This window comes from Phascolarctos cinereus, unplaced genomic scaffold (assembly GCF_003287225.1).
Source record: "Phascolarctos cinereus isolate Bilbo 61053 unplaced genomic scaffold, phaCin_HiC Scaffold_4;HRSCAF=312, whole genome shotgun sequence".
Lineage (NCBI taxonomy): Eukaryota > Metazoa > Chordata > Mammalia > Diprotodontia > Phascolarctidae > Phascolarctos > Phascolarctos cinereus.
Genome location: NW_027555847.1, coordinates 145,879,658 through 145,900,574, shown reverse-complemented (window position 1 = coordinate 145,900,574; position 20,917 = coordinate 145,879,658). Strand labels below are relative to the sequence as shown.

The window sequence follows — 20,917 nt, the reverse complement described above, 5'->3', positions numbered from 1 at the left end:
TTCCACCTGTACACCTTGTCATTTCCAACTTACCATATCCAAAACTGAACTTTACTTACTATGAACTTTACTGTTTACAATTTATCTGGAGGTATAGAAAACTGAACATTACTTCCTACTGCTAACTGAACTCACTTTTCAAAACTGAAGACGCTTACTGTGTGCACAGTAAGCATTTAATAAATGCTCTTTTCATTCATTCCCCACTTCTGTTTTTCTGTGGCACTACCATTTCCCCAGGAATTCAGGCTTAAAATTTTTAAATCATTTTTGATAAAGACCTCTTCTTAACTCCTCCATTCTCTGAATATGGGTGGCAATTTGCAAGCTGTTTACACATACTGTCTGTGTGACCCCAAGCAACACATTTCACCACTTAGTGCTTCAGGCCAGAGGAGTGAAACTCAAGTAGAAATGGCCATACATAAGGGATCCCAACAGGTCACATATCGACTGAGAAAACCACATTATTAACATTATGTTTTATTATATTTTTATTTATTCTGTTAAATATTTCCCAAATATATTTTAATCTAGTTCTAGCAGCACTTAGAAAACCACATATTAACATTATGTTCTATTGTATTTTTATTTATTCTGTTAAATATTTCCTAATTATAGTTTGATCTGGTTCCAGTGGCACTGAGAGAATTTGACATTTCTGCTTTAGACAATTTCCTAAGTCTCTAAATTGTAGAGAAGTTACAGACCGGGAGTGACAGAAGGAGGTTCCACACCTGGAGTTTCTATACAAATGAAATCACAGGTCCAGCCCTCACCCCAACTTTATGTAGCCTTTATTCATTTATTCTCTTCATACTCTTCACTCCTTTATGCGTGTTAGCCTTGTCTCCCTCCAAGTAGATTGAGGAGAGGAAACATTTTCCACAGTGTCTGGCAAATAGTAAGTGTCTAATAAATGATTGTTGACTTCAAATTATACATGGTTTGCTCAGTGTCACTGTATGTCTATTGATACTTCAACTAACTCTTTAAGCCTATTCAATAGTTACTAATGGCTGCTTAATTATGCTATGAATATGTATTATTATTCAGAACTTATATTAATTTATAAACACGCTTTATAGGCATGCATTCACCTTCTCCCATCACTTGCTTTCTACTTGTCCAGTTTTGTCTTTGGGAGATGCTCTTCTTTCTTTCGGTCTAAGAAAGAAACATACAAGTGGGCTCTTCTTGCCAGTTTCTTCTTCTTCCTATCCATGCAGCAAGTAAAAGGGAGACTTTTTTTTCCTCTCTAAACAACTGTTGCTGTTTCCTCTTGGCTGAATGCATGGGATTTTAGCAGCATTAGGAGCAGAGTTTGGCCACATCTGGAAAATGGTGCTCTGTGTAATGACAACCAATCTCCCAAGCTTTAGGGACATCAATGCTGCTGCTACCTTTTGTTAGAGACTGGTTCTTCTTGCCTTACCCAACATGTGGTGGCTACAGATGGGAGAGATAAAAAGACGGACATTTTAAAATTCATAAAAAATATGGCATTTCAGAGTTATTATCTAAAATAAGGTAGCTTACCCACCCACACAATTTCCAGCCCCAACCAATGTTATACACTTACTGTATAAGTAAAAGAAAATATTTTAAAATTTGGGAAAATTAGTGTTTTTCTTACTAAATACAAGTATATAGATGATACTGTAACAGTGATAGATTTTTTTTCTAAATAAAAAAAGTGTATCACATCTAATACCAACTGGATTCAAGTGCTGCCTTTGACATATACTAGTCGTATGACCACAGACAAGTCACTTCAACTGTCAGTAATCCAGAGAACTAAGACTACAAGTTACAGATGAGTTGCCCATTTTTATCAATGGAAGCAGTTCCCAACACCAGTGAAATCTCAGGTTCATGCCAACAAAAAACTCTAATATAGTAGCTATTCATTCAAAAACTATACTGAAAAACTGATTTGTTAAACAATTTATTTAGGACCTGTGACTTCATCAGTACAGTACTAAGACACATAGATCATCCCCAGCTCTGCAACACATAGTCTTAGAAAATTGCCTGAACCACTGAAAAATTAGGTCATTTTGCCCACGTTCACACACAGCTTGTATGTGGCAGAAGGAGGACTTGAACCCAGGTCTTTCTTACTCTGAAGTCAACGCTCCATTTTAAAGAAGAGTAAGAGCTTGTTAATAATTTAAGGATTTTTTACTCTTGAACATTACATTTAAGATCAGAAGACATTTTCCTTGTTACCATTTTTTCACTCTGAATTCAAAGAGATCCTGTCCTAGAATACAGTTTGAGGCCTGGACTTCACCAAATGATACAAGTTTTCCTTAGTTACCAAAGCAACCAGTTTACAAGCTAGAAAAAAATGTATGTTTTGTACCAATGGGGAGAATTCCATATTCCTCAATCTTACAAAGCTTGTATAATCTTGCAAAAACTTTATGAGTCCTGGAAATTGTCACATAGGCCACTTTTTGGGTTTTGGAAGAGGTTTTTATTTAAGTGCATCCTCTCCTGGTCACGCCTCCTTGTCTCACTCCACACTGCTTCCAAAAAGGTAAGGAAATGGTCATTTTTAAGGAAGATATCAGTAATTCACAAAGCTTTCTAAAGATTATAGATAGAACTACACTGTCACCTTATTTATCCAAAGGCTGCATGCAAAAAACTCAATTATTGGGACCAAGGGAAAAAACAGGCATTATGCTCCAAAGACTTCTGAGAGGCAGCCAGAAAAAAAAAGAAAGGAAAGAAAGAAAAGGAAAAGAAAAGTCATTGTCCATTTGAGCTTTTGTTCTTCCAGATGAATTGTGTTATTATTTTTTCTAGCTCTATAAAATAAGTTTTGATAGTTTGATTGGTACAGCACTGAATAAATAGATTAATTTAGGCAGAATTGTCATTTTTATTATATTGGCTTGGCCTACCCATGAGCAATTAAAATTTTTCCAATTGTTTACATCTGACTTCATTTGTGTGAAAAGTGTTTTATAGTTGTGTTCATATAGTTCCTGGGTTTGTCTTGGCAGGTAGACTCCTAAGTATTTTATATTGTCTATAGTCATTTCAAATTTTCTAGCTTTTGCTTTTGGAATTTGTTGGTAATATATAGAAATGCTGATGATTTATGTGGGTTTATTTTATATCCTGCAACTTTGCTAAAGTTGTTAATAATTTCAAGTAGTTTTTTAGTTGATTCTCTTAGTTTTTCTAAGTATAACATCATAGCATCTACAAAGAGGATAGTTTTGTTTCTTCATTGCCTATTCTAATTCCTTTAATTTATTTTTCTTCTCTTATTGCTATAGCTAACATTTCTAGTACATGTTAAAAAACCAGAGGTGATAATGGGCATCCTTGCTTTACCCTCGTTATATTGGGAAGGCTTCTAGCTTATCTCCATTATAGATTACGCTTGCTGATGGTTTTAGATAAATATTACTTATCATTTTAAGGTAAGCTCCATTTATTTCTATGCTTTCTAATGTTTTTAATAGGAATGGGTGCTGTATTTTGTCAAAGGCTTTTTCTACATCTATTAAGGTAAACATATGTTTTTGTTGGTTTTGTTATTGATTTGGTCAATTATGCTGATAGTTTTCCTAATACTGAACCAGCTCTGTATTTCTGGTATAAATCTCACCTGGTCATAATGTATGATCCTGGTAATATATTGCTGTAATCTCTTTGCTAGTATTTTATTTAAAGTTTTTGCATCAATATTCATTAGGGATATTGGTCTATAATTTTCTTTCTTTGTTTTGGCTCTTCCTGGTTTGGGTATCACTACCATATTTGTGCCATAAAATGAATTTGGTAGGACTCCTTTGCCTATTTTTCCAAATAGTTTATATAATATTGGGATTAATTATTCTTTAAATGTTTGGTAGAATTTACTTGTGAATCCATCTGGTCCTGGGGATTTTTTCTTTGGAAGTTCATTGATGGCTTGTTCAATTTCTTTTTTCTAAGACTGGGTTATTTAAGTATTTTATTTCTTCTTCTGTTAATCTGAGTAATTTATATTTTTGTAGATAGTCATCCATTTTGTTTAGTTTGTCAAATTTATTGGCATATAATTGGGCAAAATAGGTCCTAACAATTGTCTTAATTTCCTCTTCACTGGTGGGGAGTTCACCCCTTTCATTTTTGATACTAGTAATTTAATTTTCTTCTTTTTTAAAATCAAATTAACAAATGGTTTATCTATTTTATTGTGTTTTTTTTTAAACTAGCTTCTGGTTTTATTTCAGTGGTTTTCTTACTTTCAGTTTTATTAATCTTTCCTTTGATTTTCAGGATTTCCAAGTTGGTGTTTAATTAGGGATTTTTAATTTGTTCTTTTTCTAGTTTTTTTTAGTTGTATGCCCAATTCATTGATCTGCTTTTTATCTATTTTACTGATATAAGCAATCAGAAATATAAAATTTCTTTCCCCTTTCTTGTTTCTTTTTTACCTTTTATGTTTCCCTTGAGACTTGTATTTCAAGGTCACATTTTTTATTAAGCTCTGCTCTTTTAATTAGAAATGCTTGAAAGTCTTCTATTTAGTTAAATGTCTGGTTTTTTTCCCCTGAAAGATTATATTCAATTTTGCTGGGTAGGTGATTCTTGGTTGTAATCCTAATTCCTTTGCCTTCTGGTATATCATATTCCAAAACCTCCAATTCTTTAATGTGGAAGCTGCCAAATCCTGTGTAATCCTGACTTTAGCTCCATGATATTAGAATTGTTTCATTTTGGCTGCTTGCAATACTTTCACTTTGATCTGTGAGCTCTGGAATTTGGCTATGATGTTCCTGGAGTCTCAGGCGGTGAATGGTGAATTCTTTCAATTTCTATTTTACCCACTGGTTCTATTCTAATATATTAGGGCAGTTTTCTTTGATAATTTCTTGAAAGATGTCCTGGCTTTTTTTTTTCAAATGATCATGGCTTTTAGGTAGGACAATAATTCTTATATTACCTCTCCTGGATCTATTTTCTAGGTCAGTTGTTTTTCCAATGAAAAATTTCACATTTTCTTCTATTTTTTTTTACCACTTTTTTGCTTTTGTTTTATTGTACCTTGTTTCTCATAGAGTCATTGGTTTCCACATGTTCAATTCTAATATTTAAGGAATTATTTTCTTTAGTAACCTTTTATATTTCCTTTTCTACTTGGCCAATTCTATTTTTTTAAGGAGCTATTTTCCTTGGTAAATTTTTGTACATTTTCCCCATATTATTAACTCTTTTCATGATTCTCTTGCATTATTCTCGCTTCTTTTCTCAATTTTTCTTCTACTCTCATTTGCTTTTTAAAAGCCTTTTAAAGTTGTTCCATGAATTCTTTTTGGGCCTGAGACCAAATAACATTTTTCTTTGAGGTTTCACATGTAGCAATTTTGACAGTATTGTCCTCCAAGTTTATGCTTTGATCCTCCCTACCATCATAGTAACTTTCTGTAGTCAAAATATATTTTTTTCAATTTTTGCTCACTTTTTTTCCTGCCTTTTTTTGTGACAGTGTTTTTATGTGAGAGTTGGACTCTGGTCCTGCACTGCCCCAAGTTTTTTTTGTGCTGGGGCTCTGGGTCTTATTAATGGTTTTCACTGGGCTTCAGAGCTTAGCTATTTGCTTTCTCTGGAGGATAGGCTTCCCTTCTGGCTTATACTGGGAGAGACGGGGCCTCTCTGTTGGCCTCCCCTGGGGGTGGGGTTTAGCTGCTGGCCTGCCTTAGGGGTTGGACCCTGCTGCTGGACCCAGCTGCTGGTTTGTTATGTAAACAGGGTCTCTACTGGTAGGCCCCAGGGGTAGAGTCTGGCTGCTGGCTGGCCCCAGGACAAGGCTTCACTGCTGGTCAGCTGTGGGGTCAAAGCCTCACTGATGGTGGGGGGGGGGTCCCTGGGGTGAGACTTTGCTGTCCTGCACAGACTGCTCACTCACCTAGGGGTCTGCTGGTTTGCAGGAGGAGGGAACTTCACCAGTGGATTGCCCCAGGCTCTGAGCCCTGTTGTAGGCCCCCTGCTAAGAGGATGGCTGCTGCTGCTGCTCTTGGACCTGGCTTCCCTCCCACCAGGCTGGTAAGCTGCTTCCCCGCTCCTAGATCAGTTCTGTGGTGGTTTCCTACTTGTTTGGAGGGGAATTGAGGAGGGCTTCAGAGCGTTCCTTCCTTACTCCACCATCTTGGCACCACAACTTAAGATTATTTTTAAGTGTCATAGTACATAAAGGGGCAAACTTCTGTTGTTTGGGTAATGTAAGTATCAGCAGCCTCATTTTGCAGATGCAGCTGAGGCTCAAGAAAAAGTAATCAACTTGCCCCATGTCACCCAGCTAGGAAGGACTGGAGCTGGTACCCCATATGCTATGTCAAAATTGCTATGGAAAAGCACTATAGAAGTCAAGTGACTGCTATATGCCAGGCACTACAAAAGGATAGGCAGACTTCACATTAAAGTGTTGCCTATGTTTTATTATTACTATTAATGACAATAATGATCTCTAACATTTACATAGTGCTTTAATGTTTGCACACTACTTTACAGATATTATCTCATTTGATTCTCACAACAATCCTGAAAGGTAGGTACTATTATCATCCCTATTTTACAGATGAGAAAACTGAGGAGACAGAGATTAAATGGCTTGCCCTAGATACTAATAAGTCTCTAGATTTGAATCTGGATCTTCCTCACCTTAGGTCCAGCACTCTATCCATGGTGCCACCCATTCTATTCATGGAGACATTATTTGTGTTCAGTGTCTAAAATCAAGACAGTCATTGGTTTTGAAAAGACTGAGTCACCTAACAACAGGCAGTTGAACACCAAAGTGCAATCTCAGTTTTGAAGATCAAGATATTTCACTACTTTGAAATATTAAGCCCACGTTAAAGGGATACCAAATCCTTTTTACCACCATGTGTTATTAGTCTATCTTACCTTCATATCTGATAATAGCTAATAACAATAGCTAGCATTGATATAGCACTTTAAGGTCATACACTAACTCATTTAATCCTCATAATAACTCTGGGAGGTAGGTGCTGTTATTATCCCAGTTTCACAGATGAGAAAACTGAGGCACATATTAGTTAAGTGATTTGCCCAGGTTCACACAGCTAGTAAATGTCTGAGGCCAAATTCAGACTTGGGTCTTCCTGACTCAAAGTCCTATGCTCTTTATCCACGTTGTCAGCCAGCCACCAGAAAGTCCTGGGTAATTTAGGAGTTCACACAAGCATACTTACACTGACAGTTCCCAGGAGATCTGGTATTGCTGGCACTGCTCTCAAAAGAAGAATGAAAGCTGTGAATGGTTTCCTGTAATATTTGCCTCTCACGTCCCTGCAAAGGAAATTAAAAATACTCAGAATATTAAACTCATACTGGAAAGTCCATAGGTGTCTTGAGAGACTAGGTTAATGAAGATAAAGAGTATCTGATTTAATAAAAACACAATGAAACAGAGTCTTTTTGTATCTCTTGCTTCTGTACCCAGAATCTTATCCATTCCACTGGGAGCTCTGCCCATATAAGTAAGCAGAAGTCTACCTCTGCAGGTCCTCATGTGTACTGGGGGGGGGTGTGGTAAGGGGGGCAGAGGTTCTTTTCACTACCACCAAAATACCCTCCTACCCACTTCTCCCACCCAACCTTATTCCTTTATATTTTCTTTATTCAGCCTTTTCTGTTACTTAAAATATTCTAATACCCTCCACTAAATTAATTTCCAACCAGTTCCCCTCTCTTTCACTTCAAGATGTGAAAGCAATGAGGTAGGGATTTCCCCATGTTGTTCCAAATACCTCTCCAGTGGTCCCATACAGCCTTGTCATTACTGGAGAGGCTAATGCTTTTTTTTTAAAAGAAATTTTTACTGATATCTTTTCTTTTTATATCATCACTATTTTTTGCTGAATTTTTCCCACTTCTCTGTCCTAGACAGCCAACCCTGATAATGAAGAAATTTTTTTTTGTAAAGAAGAGGAACATATTTAGCAAAACCAATAAACATATAAAAAAAACAACATTATATGTAATGTTCTCCACCTGTGGATCCTGCCCTTTGCAAAGGGGTGGGCAGGGGTTGGGAGGGTAGGGAAGGAAAATATCTTTGGGTTATTCTTTATAATATTCTGTGTAATTAAATTATAAACTTGTTCTTTATAATTTCAAAACACCCTATTTACAGTTCTTTTGTTGTTTCTATTTACATTGTTGTGGTCATTGTGTATTCTTGGCTTTGTTTATATTTCATTTTGTATCAGTTCATGTAAGTTTTTCCATGCTTCTTTGTATGCGTTATGTTCATTGTTTCTTACGGCACAGTAATATTCCCTGACATTCATGAACCCCAGTTTGTTTAGCAAGTCCTTTATCTATGTGCATCTGCTTTCTTTGTTACCACAAAAAGTGCTGCTACAAATATTTTGGTCTATATGGAACCTTTCTTTTTGCCAGTGATCTCCTTAGAGTATATACTGAGCAGTAAAATCAATAGGTATGAACATCTTAGTCACTTTATTTGCATGATTCCAAACTGTTTTCCAGAAACAGTTGTGCCAATTCACAGCTCCACCAACAATGCTTTAAGGTGCCTATCTTTTCTACAACCCTTCTAACAGAAACAATCCCCATCTTTTTTCATCTTTGCCAATTTTCGAGGAGTCTGGTGAAACCTCAGGGTTGTTTTGTTTTTTTTTAAATTTGCTTATCTCTTATTATTCATGTTTTGGATCATTCTTTCATATGGTTGTTAACAGTTACGATTCTTTTTTGGAGAATTATTTGTTCATATCCTTTGACCATTTTGGAGGAGTACTTTTGAGCACTCAGCACTGATAATGAGGAATGCCTGAACAATGTGGAAAACTTGAGAAGACAAAAGAAACCAAGTCTTGACTGCCAACTTCTGATGACTTAAGAGTTGTCTTGTAGATGAGAAAGTAGTCTTGTTTGATGTGGCTTCCACAGACAGAAATGTTTAATTTAAAAATGATTAAGTGCCTTCTATTGGCAGAGCATTTCTCTCATTCTCTGTGTGTGTGTGTGTGTGTGTGTGTGTGTCTCTCACTCTCTCACTTACTTTCTCTCTCTCTCACCAGAACAAAACATCACGTAAGTTTATTTCAATGTCATGTTAAAATTGATAGGTTTAATGCTTAAATGCACCAAGTAAACTCAGTCACTTAAGTATTTTTAAAAAGTTATTCCTTCCCCCAAAATGAGGGAGAGTTTTCTGGTATTTCTGTGTCTGGACAACATATTCTTCATTGTTTCAGTGGTGAATGAGCTGCTGGGAAAATTTGGGAACAATTTTCCCCACAGACAACCTCTTTCTGGATGAATGTTATTTTTGGATAAATTTTCTTTGCATGTTCTTCCCCCTGGAAACTTTATTGATTAAGATCCTATATAAAATTTTAACTGTTAAAGCACTAATGATTGCAGAGCATTCTTCTTGGCTTGATATGGAATGATACTGGAGAAAGATTAGAGAAAGAACCAAAGAGGGCCAGACAGAACCTTGGAGAACTCCTGAATTAAAGGAGCAGAAAAAACATAAGTACAGTGATAGAGACAGAGAATGGCTGGTTAGAAAAGTTGGAAGGGAACTAGAAGAATTTGCTGTCTCAAGACAAGAGAGGAAGGAAGATGTAGTAGGAGAGGGAGGTCAACAGTGTCAAAACACTGTAGCATGGTGAAGAATGAAAACTTTTTTAAAAATTAAGCAATTGGTAACCTTAGTATAATTCCAGGAGTGTAGAAGGTGGGATGTAAGCTTGATTACAAGAGGTTAAGAAGATAATGGGTAGTGAGGAAGTGGAGTCATTGGGTGAAGCTTTTCAAGAAGTGTAGCAGTGGAGGGCAGGAAAAAGATGGGACAGAAGGGTCAAGGAAAGGCCTTTTTCAAACTGGGAAAAACTAAGCAAGTTTGGAGGCAGTTGGGAAGGAGTCAGTGGAATAGGGGAGCTTGAAGCTCACGTTGGATTGCTTCAATTTCACTGTAGTAAGAGGGTAAGTTATCCTTCTTTTGACATTTACCTGTGTGACCTTGGGCAAATTACTTATCACCTTCCTGTGCCTCAGTTTCCTCATTTCTAAAATAAGGAAGGCCTCTTGAGGTCCTTTCCAGATCTAGATTATTTTTAAAAATAGACAGCTAGATGGTACAATGCTGGACCTAGAGTCAGGAAGATATGAGTTCAAATCCAGCCTCAGAAATTTGCTAGCTGTGTGATCCTGGGCAAGTCACTTAAGCTCTGTCTGCCTTGGTTTCCTCATCTGTAAAATGAAAACAGGAGTAGCACCTAGCTTCTAGGGTAGTTGTAAGGATAAACTACTTTAATATTTGTAAAGCACCTGCAAAACTTCAGAGGCTACATAAATGCTAGTTTAATAGTAATAATAATCTGTGATCCTGTCTGCTCTAAGGGAAGGAATAGGAAGGAGTAGGAATATAGTTGGAAGTGAAAAAAGAGATGAAGCATCTGAAATAGTTGCTATGGGGATGAAATAAGGAGATGATAATATAGAAGTACTCTTTCACAGCAGTGAGTGCCTAGCTGAGGTTATGTACCATACATCTATAATGGGTGAAGAAATCAGCTTGATTTTGTGATTTTTCTCAGTGACACTCAGAATCAGCAGAATCAGCAGTAAAAAGCAAACAAAAAAAACACCAGATGATAGGGAAGATCTAGGAAAAAATTAAAGTGTCTATGATCATAAAGGTCAAGGCTGAGTAAGAAAATAAATGAAAATATAGTGGGATGGATAGATTGGGAGAGCAGGGGTAGGATATGGGATTAAAAGTCATGATAAAAGCAGAGTAGATTTAGTGAGAGAAATAGGATGGGCACTTGTGTTTGGACAATGGAATTTCATTGTCTGAGATGCTGAAGTCTAAGATAACCTCAATTTATATGCCAGTATAGCTGGAGTGGATTGAAGGAGGTCACAAGAGTTCAGAAGACTGAGAAACTATAGTCACATTGTTATTTGGGCTGAGCAACATGAATGTTGATATCTTTAAGCATAAGAGAAGAGGATAGGGTAAAAGGGAAGGCCAGGTATTAAAATGATGATAAAATCTGAAGAGTATCCTGGATGTAAATAGATAAAAGCTATAAATATTTTGGAATGGAATAATGGAAAAGGAGTAGTATGAAGAATAGAAGAATGGGTAGTATAAAGCAGACTGTAGACAAACTAGAACAAATGGGTATGAGCTATGAGGCAGATTTCTGCACTGTATAAAATATAACTTTCTAATTATTACTGTTCAGTTATGGATAAGGCTGCCTCAAAATGGTATATATCTCAAAGAGACAGGATGATCATCTGACATATATGTTGGAAAGAATTCCTGCAATGAATAGGAAGTTGGATTAAATCGTGTCCAAGATCTCACCAACTGGTAATATTCTCTGATTGTATTAAATATTTAAATTTTTGGAGGGGAAAAAATTAGGACAATACCTTGCCTGCATTCAGTTCAGAAATAGCTGCCAAAATTTGCTGCCTGGAACCATCTGTCTTAATACCCAACTCTTTCAAGTCACCATCAGTAAGCGTGAGGAACGCTTCCATGTCCACCTACAGAAAGATAAAGTGAGAGATATGCAATTGAGTCTGTTGTGATACAATTACAGGTACATACATGTCTCATACTCGTGTTCAACCTTAAGCTCCTAAGGAGAGGGAGTTTTGTCATTTTTCAACAATTATATTTCTAGTACCTAGCATAACAGGCATTTCATTGTTTGTTGAACTAGATTGATTTGATTTATGCCTCAGACTTCATATATATCAAGCATTCAATAAATATTGCTTGAATATAATACTATATAATACAATCCCACATTTATTAAGTTCCTAGAATGGGCCAATTCTAGGCCCTCAGTATGGTGAGAAAAAAGGAGAAAAGTCTCTAATCACAAATATCTACTGAATTGGATTTTCAGTCCAGTGAGATGATTAAGAAAATCTGTCAGGTCAATTATCTTAGTGGCTAGAATCATGAAAATGAAACTCCCATTGCTACAACATTTTTAGACTTAAGACAGTTAATTAAAATTCTTTTAATTACATTACAAATGTGACAATTTAATTGTTTCCATGTCTCATGACATTATAGGTAAATTCTGTTACTTGGCAGTACTTACCATAATTTCCCCAAAGAAGACAAGAGAGATGAAGACTGTAGAAAGACAGAATGTGAACTTAAACAACAGAAGCAATAAAAGAAAGAAGGACTATGTGGATCAGGGAGGTGTGTTTTTTCTCTGGTTATAACAATACAACATAACTTTGGTACTTTGGAAAATCTGTGATTTTCTTTGCATGAGTATCCTTTCTAGAGACAAAGATCACAACCCCTCTACACTGTGTCATCCCCTGTGACTCTCAGCCACATTATTCGTTGTACCTTCCATAGAGCATCTACCCAATGGTTACTGTAAATAAGGCTATATGAGCACATTATAATCTTTCATTTCAATAATTAAATAAATGAGAGGTCACATCCATGCCTACCAGACATGACAGGCAAAATCAGTGGCTGCTTAATGCCGGCAGGAATGGTAACATGCCATTTCCCTGAAAAATGACTAAAAGTTGGATTAGAAAGCTCCCTCTATCCATCCCTCACCACAAGCTTGATTGAGGCAATTAGAGGAGCAAAAACTGGAATTAAAGTGAAAAGGCTTTTCTATTTGAGGTGATTCCTAATAATTAGGCTTTCAAAAATATCCTCATATATTGACATTTACTTTATTTGATTCTGTTCTTGGTTGTTTCACTATGAAAAACATGTGTAAGTCAAATGTAACCCTCTGTACAACTCTTAACTAATACTAAACAGCTACTTAAAGAAAGCTGATTTAAGATCTAAAGTTAAATGGATTCTCCTTGGAAGTTCAGGAGGTTCCATGGTTATCTTGACCACTGAATGGGGAATAATAAAGCACTAAAAGAAAAATACAGTGCCCAAAATGTGTCCTGTTCAGCCTATGCTGATAACTCCCTTCCTACTTATATATATAGTGTTTACATGCTATCATGCTCTTTCATATGTTTGTGTAGATAGATAGATAGATAGATAGATAGATAGATAGATAGATAGATAGATAGACACATATCTTTGGATTTGTTCCCTAAACTTGTTTTATATAGGTATAGCATTATCTCTGGGCAGCTAGGTGTGAAGTGGGTAGAGTGCCAGGCTTGGAGTCAGAAAGATTCATCTTTCTGAGTTCAAATCTGGCCTCACATACTTATTAGCTGTCTGACCCTGGGCAAGTCATTTAACCCTGTTAGCCTCAGTTTCCTCATTTGTAAAGTAAACTGGAGAAGGAAATGGCAAACCATTCCAGTATCTCTGCCAAAAAAACATCAAATGGGGTCACAAAGATTTGGACATGAGTAAAAACAACTGAACAACAACAACAAATAATATAAAAATAACACTTTTATATTTGTCTCATTAAATTGGTTTAATTTAAAATTCTCTTGATCAGAAAGTTTCACTAAGTAATATTAGTATTACTACAGTCTACACTAGGTTATGGTTATAGAATCTACACTGTAGGCAGTGCATTCTAAACACTTCCTTCATGAAAGTATACAAGCTAATAAAATGAAATTTTTTAATGCCATAAAACCAATGTAACTTCAGCTCTATCTTCCATGTTTTCTACATCAGTAATTAAATAATAACTGACAAAATTCAAGTTCATGAAGCATTTGTGACTCATTAGAAGAACACAGATTTAGGGTGAGGGAGTTGGTCATTTGGTCCAAGCCTCTCATTTTACAGTTGAGGAAACTGAGGTCTTAGGAGGTAAAGGACTTGGCCCCTTGGCCACACAGGTATAAATGTCAGAACTGGGATTTGAACCCAGATCTTATGGTTCTTAATCCTTCATTCTTTCCATTGTGCCACATTTCCTTCCCAAAAAATCTGAACTTATGTTTGTTATAACAGTGTAACATAGATTTTTTTTTACTGTATCCTACTAATTCTTTGAAAATCAGGAGTCTAAGTTCAACCCTGCTTATTGGTGGCCTCTTGCTGACTCTCTGTTCCAGACCTGCAGTGTTCTTGTTCCTTTCTGACTTAGCTGACCTACCTGGACTTCACTTTTGTCTGGCTAGATCTCCTCTATCTGCCAGTCTATTTGCCAGTGTTGGCTCTGGTGTGGCATAAAGAGAAGAGTAATAGGAGGCATTCTTTACTAGAAAGCAAAGGTGAGAGTGATAATAAAGAGGGAGACCCATAATTATCTTGAAATTCTGAAAATGATGCAAAAAGTTATTCAAGCATTTTAATATACAACATGCAACAGGCCCTGTCATTACTTAAAAACCCCTTCCTCACCAATGGTTTTCAAATTAGTTTATCTGGAGATACGTTCACAAGAACATATGTCCAATTTCATGAGAGTCAGAGGAAAATGAGATCCACTTTATACAAACAAGCTAATGAACATTTCTAGACTCTGGGCATTTTCACTGGCTGTCCCCCATGCCTGGAACCCTCTCACTCCTTCTCTTTACCTGGTTTTCCTGGCTTCCTTCCAGTCTCAGCTAAAGTCCCCTTTGCTACAAGAAGCTTTTCTAGTCCTCCTTGATCAGTGTGCTTTCTCTCTGAGATTATCTCCAATTTTTCTAGTCTACATCTTTTTTGTATATAGTTTTATGTTATTTCCCCTATTAGCTTGTGAACATCTTGAGAGTAGGGGCTGTTTTTTGTTTGTTTGTTTGTTTTGCCTTTCTTTGTCTCCCCGGCACTTAGCATAGTGCCTGGTACACAGTAAGCATTTAATAAATGCTTGTTGACTTGCCTTCAGAGCCAACTTTGCTGGCACATAATACATTTCAGTAAATGAAGTAAACCTTGTATACTTGATTTATAATACTCCATATAATGTCCTCAAAGAAGCTCAATATACTTGCATTCCCCAACGAGAGATCCAGTTCCAGCTTCTTAAAGCTTGCCTTAAATTTATAGAAGGTCAGACCAAATGATCTCTACTTTCCCTCTATGTCAAATATTCTATAATTTTATAAATATTACACCTTTAGTATTGCCAAAAACTACATATTGTTTGGGCCTTAACCTTTGTGTTAACTATCAGGAAGAGCCAACACCTGACTTTATTTTTTCTTTGAACTACAGAAAAAAAATTTTCTAGTATCCTTATCTGGCAAGATTTGTTACCTTTTAGTCAATGAAATAAAGAATACAGTGTTTAAAAATGTTTAAAATTCTTGCATTTTGGAGAAACTTTAACTGTTGTAATTGTCATCCCTACTTGTCTCTCTTCCTTCTCTAATACATCTGGCCTACCATTGCCAAACTAGTCTTCTTCATATACTATTCTTATCCCTGGATTATAGTCCAGTTCTGCCATTAAATAGTTGTGTGACATTGGGTAAATCATTTCCCTTCTCTGGACGCCAGGCTTCTGTCCTATAAAACTGAAGAGTTTGACTAGATTGTTTCTCAGGTTCCCATTAGCTCTAAAATTCTGAATCAGTGATCATAGCTTACTTAAAATCCAGCAGGAAGAAGATCAAGTTGGTCTAGAGTGGAAAGTCTTCCATATTTTGGCTCCTAGCCCACCTGTCTAACCTTATCTCCCTTTTTTCCACATGAACCCTGTGATAGAGCCAAGTTGGAATGTTCACTCTTCCCCCGAAGACTATGCAGGGCAATTCCTGCCTCAGTACCTTTGCTTATGGCAATCCTACCTCCCAGAATGCTCTCAACTACTCTTGTCTAGTTACCTGAATCATGTATACTTTTTGAGACTGAGCTTAAGTCCCACCACCCTGACCACTCAAGCCTACAGTGATCTCTCTTTCCTTTCAATTTATAGCACTTAATGTCTGTACCATTCATTTCATCCTTCTCATGAACTGACTTGTGTCTCCTTAATACCCACCTACCACAGTGCCTGGCATATATTAGGAGTTCAGCAAATGTGTGGTTATTTAATTGTTTACTACAAAGACTACAGAACTATGAAGAAACCCCGGAGACAAGATGGCAGTAAGGCAGCATAAGAAAATATTTGAATATTATATGAAAATAGGAGAGGGAAGGAAAATGATAGGTTAAAATTTTTTCACACAGAAGTGTATTCTTGAAGAAAAGACATACACTAAATTATCTTTCAAAAAATAGAGGGGAAAAGATTTTTATATAGTGATAGAGAATGTCAATTAAACTACAATAGACATGATTAGATGGAAATTCATTCCATTTAAGTCCTTTTTGCTGGTTTTAACTTTCAGTTTAAATTTCCTAAATTTTTGAATTCTCCAAGATAATTCATACTAAAATTGCAATAACACATTCAGAAGAATTAGACCTTTATAAGAACGAACATTTTGGACCCTCACAAACAAGGGGTGGGAAGTATAAAAATATATATAATTCTCAAATAAGTTACTTATTTCCTTTGTTCTGAAATCACCTATCCTGGAAATGAATTTTCATTTAACTATGTATAATTGCCTACATTATACAGTGCATTATGCTAGGGACAGAGGAAGCTGTAAAGATAACTAAGACACAGCCCCTGCCCTCATGGTGTTTATAATCTATAATATCCCAGTGTTCACAGGCAGTAGTACTACTCTCCAGAAATGGAGAGTGTGAACCCAGTGGGAGAATTCATATTTATAGCTCTTTTATATGTAATATTAGACATCTCATCTTTACTCACTTTCCCTCTTAGGTGTGATCTGCATCTGAGCTCCAGAGCAACATAAGCACACAATCACAGGACTACATAGATACCCAAAGGAAACAAACACATACACCATTCAGACTTCCAGCTACCTTTCCCAGCAATAGTAATACAGAAATAGCTAGGAACTTGAGTCCACTGCATTGTGATGCTGCGCTGTTCTTCTAGGCCTCCCCTGGTGTCTTTTGCTATTCCATTTCCTCCATACAACTCTCTCAGCAAGTCACCATTGATTAGTAAGTCTGGGGAATATGCTGTTGTTATTTTTCTGTTCTTTCCCTGCTGAAGTTCTCTGTGGTTAAAAGCTGCTAGGGCCATGTTTGATACTTAGCTAAGCCCATGCTCCTACTGTTCAACACAGGAGACACTGGCTACTCTGTGTTAACTCAGTGTGGTAGAAGATACAACCTTACATGAATACATTATAACTATCCAATGGCTATAATCCAGAATAGGACGTGATAAGGGCATAAGAGATGTGTAAAATACCATGTTAGGAATGAAAAACTTATGTACACTCATGTTAATATTCACTGGACTCACAGAGACACCAGAGTGCTGAGTTAAACGTTCATTTCACACCATAAGTTTCTCCTTTTCTCCTGTAAATCTTCAGCGTTAAGGTTATATGAAGAGTTCAAGGCCAAGACTGTAGTTGAAGTATTTACTTTTAATTGATTAGGAGAGGGGCAGCTAGGTGGTGCAGTGGATAGAGCACTGGCCCTGAAGCCAGGAGGACCTGAGTTCAAATCCGGCCTCAGATCAAATACTTAACACTTACTAGCTGTGTGACTCTGGGCAAGTCACTTAACCCCAATTGCCTAAAAAAGCCAAAAAATAAAAAAAAAGTAATTGATTAGGAGAAAAAAAGGACATAGCAATATCCCCATAGTAATTTCTATGGAAATGAAGCTATGAAGGGTGAAAGTGGGACACAAGAAATATGACCAAAAGTCAAAGAATAGTGCTTGTCTATATCTGTCTATTTTACCTATCTATTCATCCTTCATTTTAATTTTCTTTGATTGAGGTAACTGTGAGTCTAGAGCAGCTTAGAAGTTATAATGGAGAAAACTATCCCTGTCTTCCCATCCTTTGGCAGATAGGAAGGAAAACAGATTTTAGAGCTCAAAAATAAATGCAAGAATCAGGGGATAACAAAATATAAATCCTGACTTTGCCATTTATTTCCTGTGAACCTCACATATGTCATTTAATGGTAATGTGCCTATGTAGTTCTTAATTAAAAACAGGATGTTTTTTTGATTACCTCAGTGTTATTGTAAAAAAAAAAAGAAAACAACACAAAGATGATAATATAGAGAACATCTTATGTATTCAAACATGGCAATTCAAATTCCACTCTTATGGGGATTTTATGTAATCTATGTGTTACATAATCCCTGAGCAAGGGACCCACTCATTCCAAGAAATAGTTGTCATAACAGAATTCAAATATAACAACAGAAAAAAAAATTCCCTTGACTTTTTCTGTAATTGAATGACTTGATTAGTTATGATAAATAATAATTGTGTCCATATAATGCTGGTTATTCTTCTTTCCTCAGCCTTTCTACTGACAATATCATATTAAAATGTACTGATAATGTTCTTAGATCCATAGTAAAGACATATAAAATAGATAAAGCCCTTACCTCTTGCTCCTCAAAAATTGGCTGATATTTCTCAAGTGATAATTTTTTAAGGATTCCAGTCAGCTCATCTTAAAAAGGGAAAGATTCAAAATAATACCGATTTAGAATTTTGTAAAAGATAACATATTGTACACAAATCTAGAAGCACCAGGATCAACCTTAATTCTGACCTGTTATTTTTAAAATACCAACTCTAAGAGCAAAAAGTTCTAAGAGTTTTCAATACTAGGATAACTTGTTTTTCTTCTAAGAGTAGGTTTTAATTACTATGGCTTGCCCGTTGATTGCTCTGAGCTAAAGAAAATATTGAAGACATTTTGGCCTCAGTGCTCAGGGACGTTACTGAAAAAATTCATATGAAAAAGCTATATATGCAGTATATCTGGCCATGTTTGAGGAAATGCTTGAGGATGGCTTTTAGAAGGCGGCCAGGGAATGAGAGGGAAGAATTGGTAAACATATTGTGGGAATGCTTGACTGTCCTCAAATGTTGCTAAACACTTAAAAAGTGCAAGAGGAAAAAAAGATGAAAAGATTAGCCTCTAAAGCAGGAATTCTTAACCTTTCTTGTGTCATGGACCCCTCTGGTAGTCTGGTGAAGCTTATGGACCTCTTCTCAGAATAATATTTTATAATGTATACAATACAATACATAGGATTACAAAGGAAACAAATTACATTGAAACATAGTTACTGACATAATAAAAATAAGCTCAAGGATCCCAGGTTAAGAACCTTTGCTCTAAAGGCAGGGTGAAAGAAACAGAGAGTGAAAGGAAATGGATGTTGTCCTGAGCATTATAATTCAGGTATGTTTTTCAGCTACTGTTACAAATTTTTGCCACTGGGGTGAATCACAGGACAAAGTGAACATTCCTTGTAAATGTGATAGAGCTCCCACTGATCCTGGACCCTGAACCCATGGAACATAATGTTTTTAAAAATTCCTAATTTCTTTAAAATGATCACCCTTAGGGACCTTGTGCCTACATATATTCTCCCTCCCATGCAGTCTGATGTATGCAGCAATCACTTACCATCATCAGTAATAGTTCCACTGCTAGAGCCACCACTCCCCTTAGACTGCCTATGAGATGAAGAAGAGGAAACAGAGGATTCTGCATTGTGCCCTTTTGGGGATGGGGATGGGGTAAGCGTTGGTGAGGTGCTTTTGGAGGTAGTTGAGGTTCCAGATAGAGGTCTTTTGCTTGTCTCCAATTTCTGATGCAAAAATAAAAGTAAAAATACAATTGGACAAAAACAAAGGGGAAAAAAAGGAATTAGAAATTACTGAAATATACAGCGACATATCCACCACATACTGAACCTGACAATGCATTTTCTAACCAAGGCTATGAAAAGTATTATTAATCAAATGCAAAATTAAAAGTCGTAACTGCTTAATAAAACTGTAAGTTAAAAAAAGATCCACTGGGACAAGGAGGCAATGTGGTGTAGTGGAAAGAGCCCTGGACTTTAAGTAAGAAGACTTGGGTTCTATTCTGGCTTTGCTTCTATTTAGCCATGTGACCTTGGGCAAGTCACTTGATATTCTATAGTTTAATTTTCTTCCTTTGTATTAAATGGGGAGTAGAAAAATGATGAACTGAAGTTTATTTGAATTATAAAACTCCTCTAAACTTACCTTCTACATATTTTCTATGTACCTTATATGTTCCTATTTACATAGATTTTGCCACCCCCCATCATTAGAATGTAAGTTCCTTGAGGGCAGGAACTATTTTTGTATTTTTTTCTCTGAATTCCCAGCACTTAGATCACCACCTCGCACACAGCAAGCACTTAATAACTACTTGTTGCTTGACTGATGGTCTGGTCCGATACCACTTCCCATTTTCTAATATTCGGCCCATGCTAGTTTTTAACCATTTCAAAAATAAGACTTTTACATGCCTTACTATTTAAGTTGATTGAAAATACAAAAGTTTTCCAAATTTTAAGCTAGTGACTTTAAGAACTTCATTTTTCTCTCATTTCCTCTTCCCTTGCTGCTGAGATACTGTATCTTTTACCCCTTGGAACTCACATAGTCCTTGTGTTTCTTGTGTGCATTTATTCTGCTCTGTTTTTATTATTTTTTTTAAAAAAACATTGGTCATTTATTCCCTATTAAACTGTACACTTCATGAGAGGAGGAGACTGTCTTATTTATTGTTATCACCCAGCACCTAGGACCATGATCAGTGTACTTAAAATGAGCACTCACAAGTTTTTGAATTGAAATTGAATTGAATTTAAAATGGAGTTATTCATTCACTTTATGCTTTAAGGAAAAAATGTGTCTAGAAACTACTGTGTAACAGTTTAAAAACTGTATTAGTTTGTGTGTTCACCATCACTGTAAGATCTCTTGCCCTCCAAATGGCTTGCGAGAGCCAACTGATAAATTTTCAGTGTGAGTGTTTATTTACACTCCAGAAATTGGTAAATGTTACAAATGTTACAAAGCTTGATTTATTGGGGGTTTTTATTGGTTAGATTTAAGAAAGTAATGGAGAAAATGTT

General features: G+C 36.2%; 1 protein-coding gene across 1 annotated transcript in view; it reads right to left on the bottom strand.

The window, feature by feature from the left end:
• Positions 1–476: 476 nt before the first annotated feature.
• Positions 477–20,917, bottom strand: part of ANKS6 (ankyrin repeat and sterile alpha motif domain containing 6) — a 74,938-nt gene continuing 54,497 nt past the window's right edge. The window contains exons 12-16 of the mRNA XM_020995526.2: positions 19,429–19,612; positions 18,392–18,459; positions 11,458–11,574; positions 7,224–7,320; positions 477–1,449 (exon numbers count right to left, since the gene is read on the bottom strand). Of these exons, the coding sequence (XP_020851185.1) occupies positions 1,400–1,449; positions 7,224–7,320; positions 11,458–11,574; positions 18,392–18,459; positions 19,429–19,612 (516 nt within the window). The 3' untranslated portion in view covers positions 477–1,399. The remainder of the gene's footprint in view (positions 1,450–7,223; positions 7,321–11,457; positions 11,575–18,391; positions 18,460–19,428; positions 19,613–20,917) is intronic.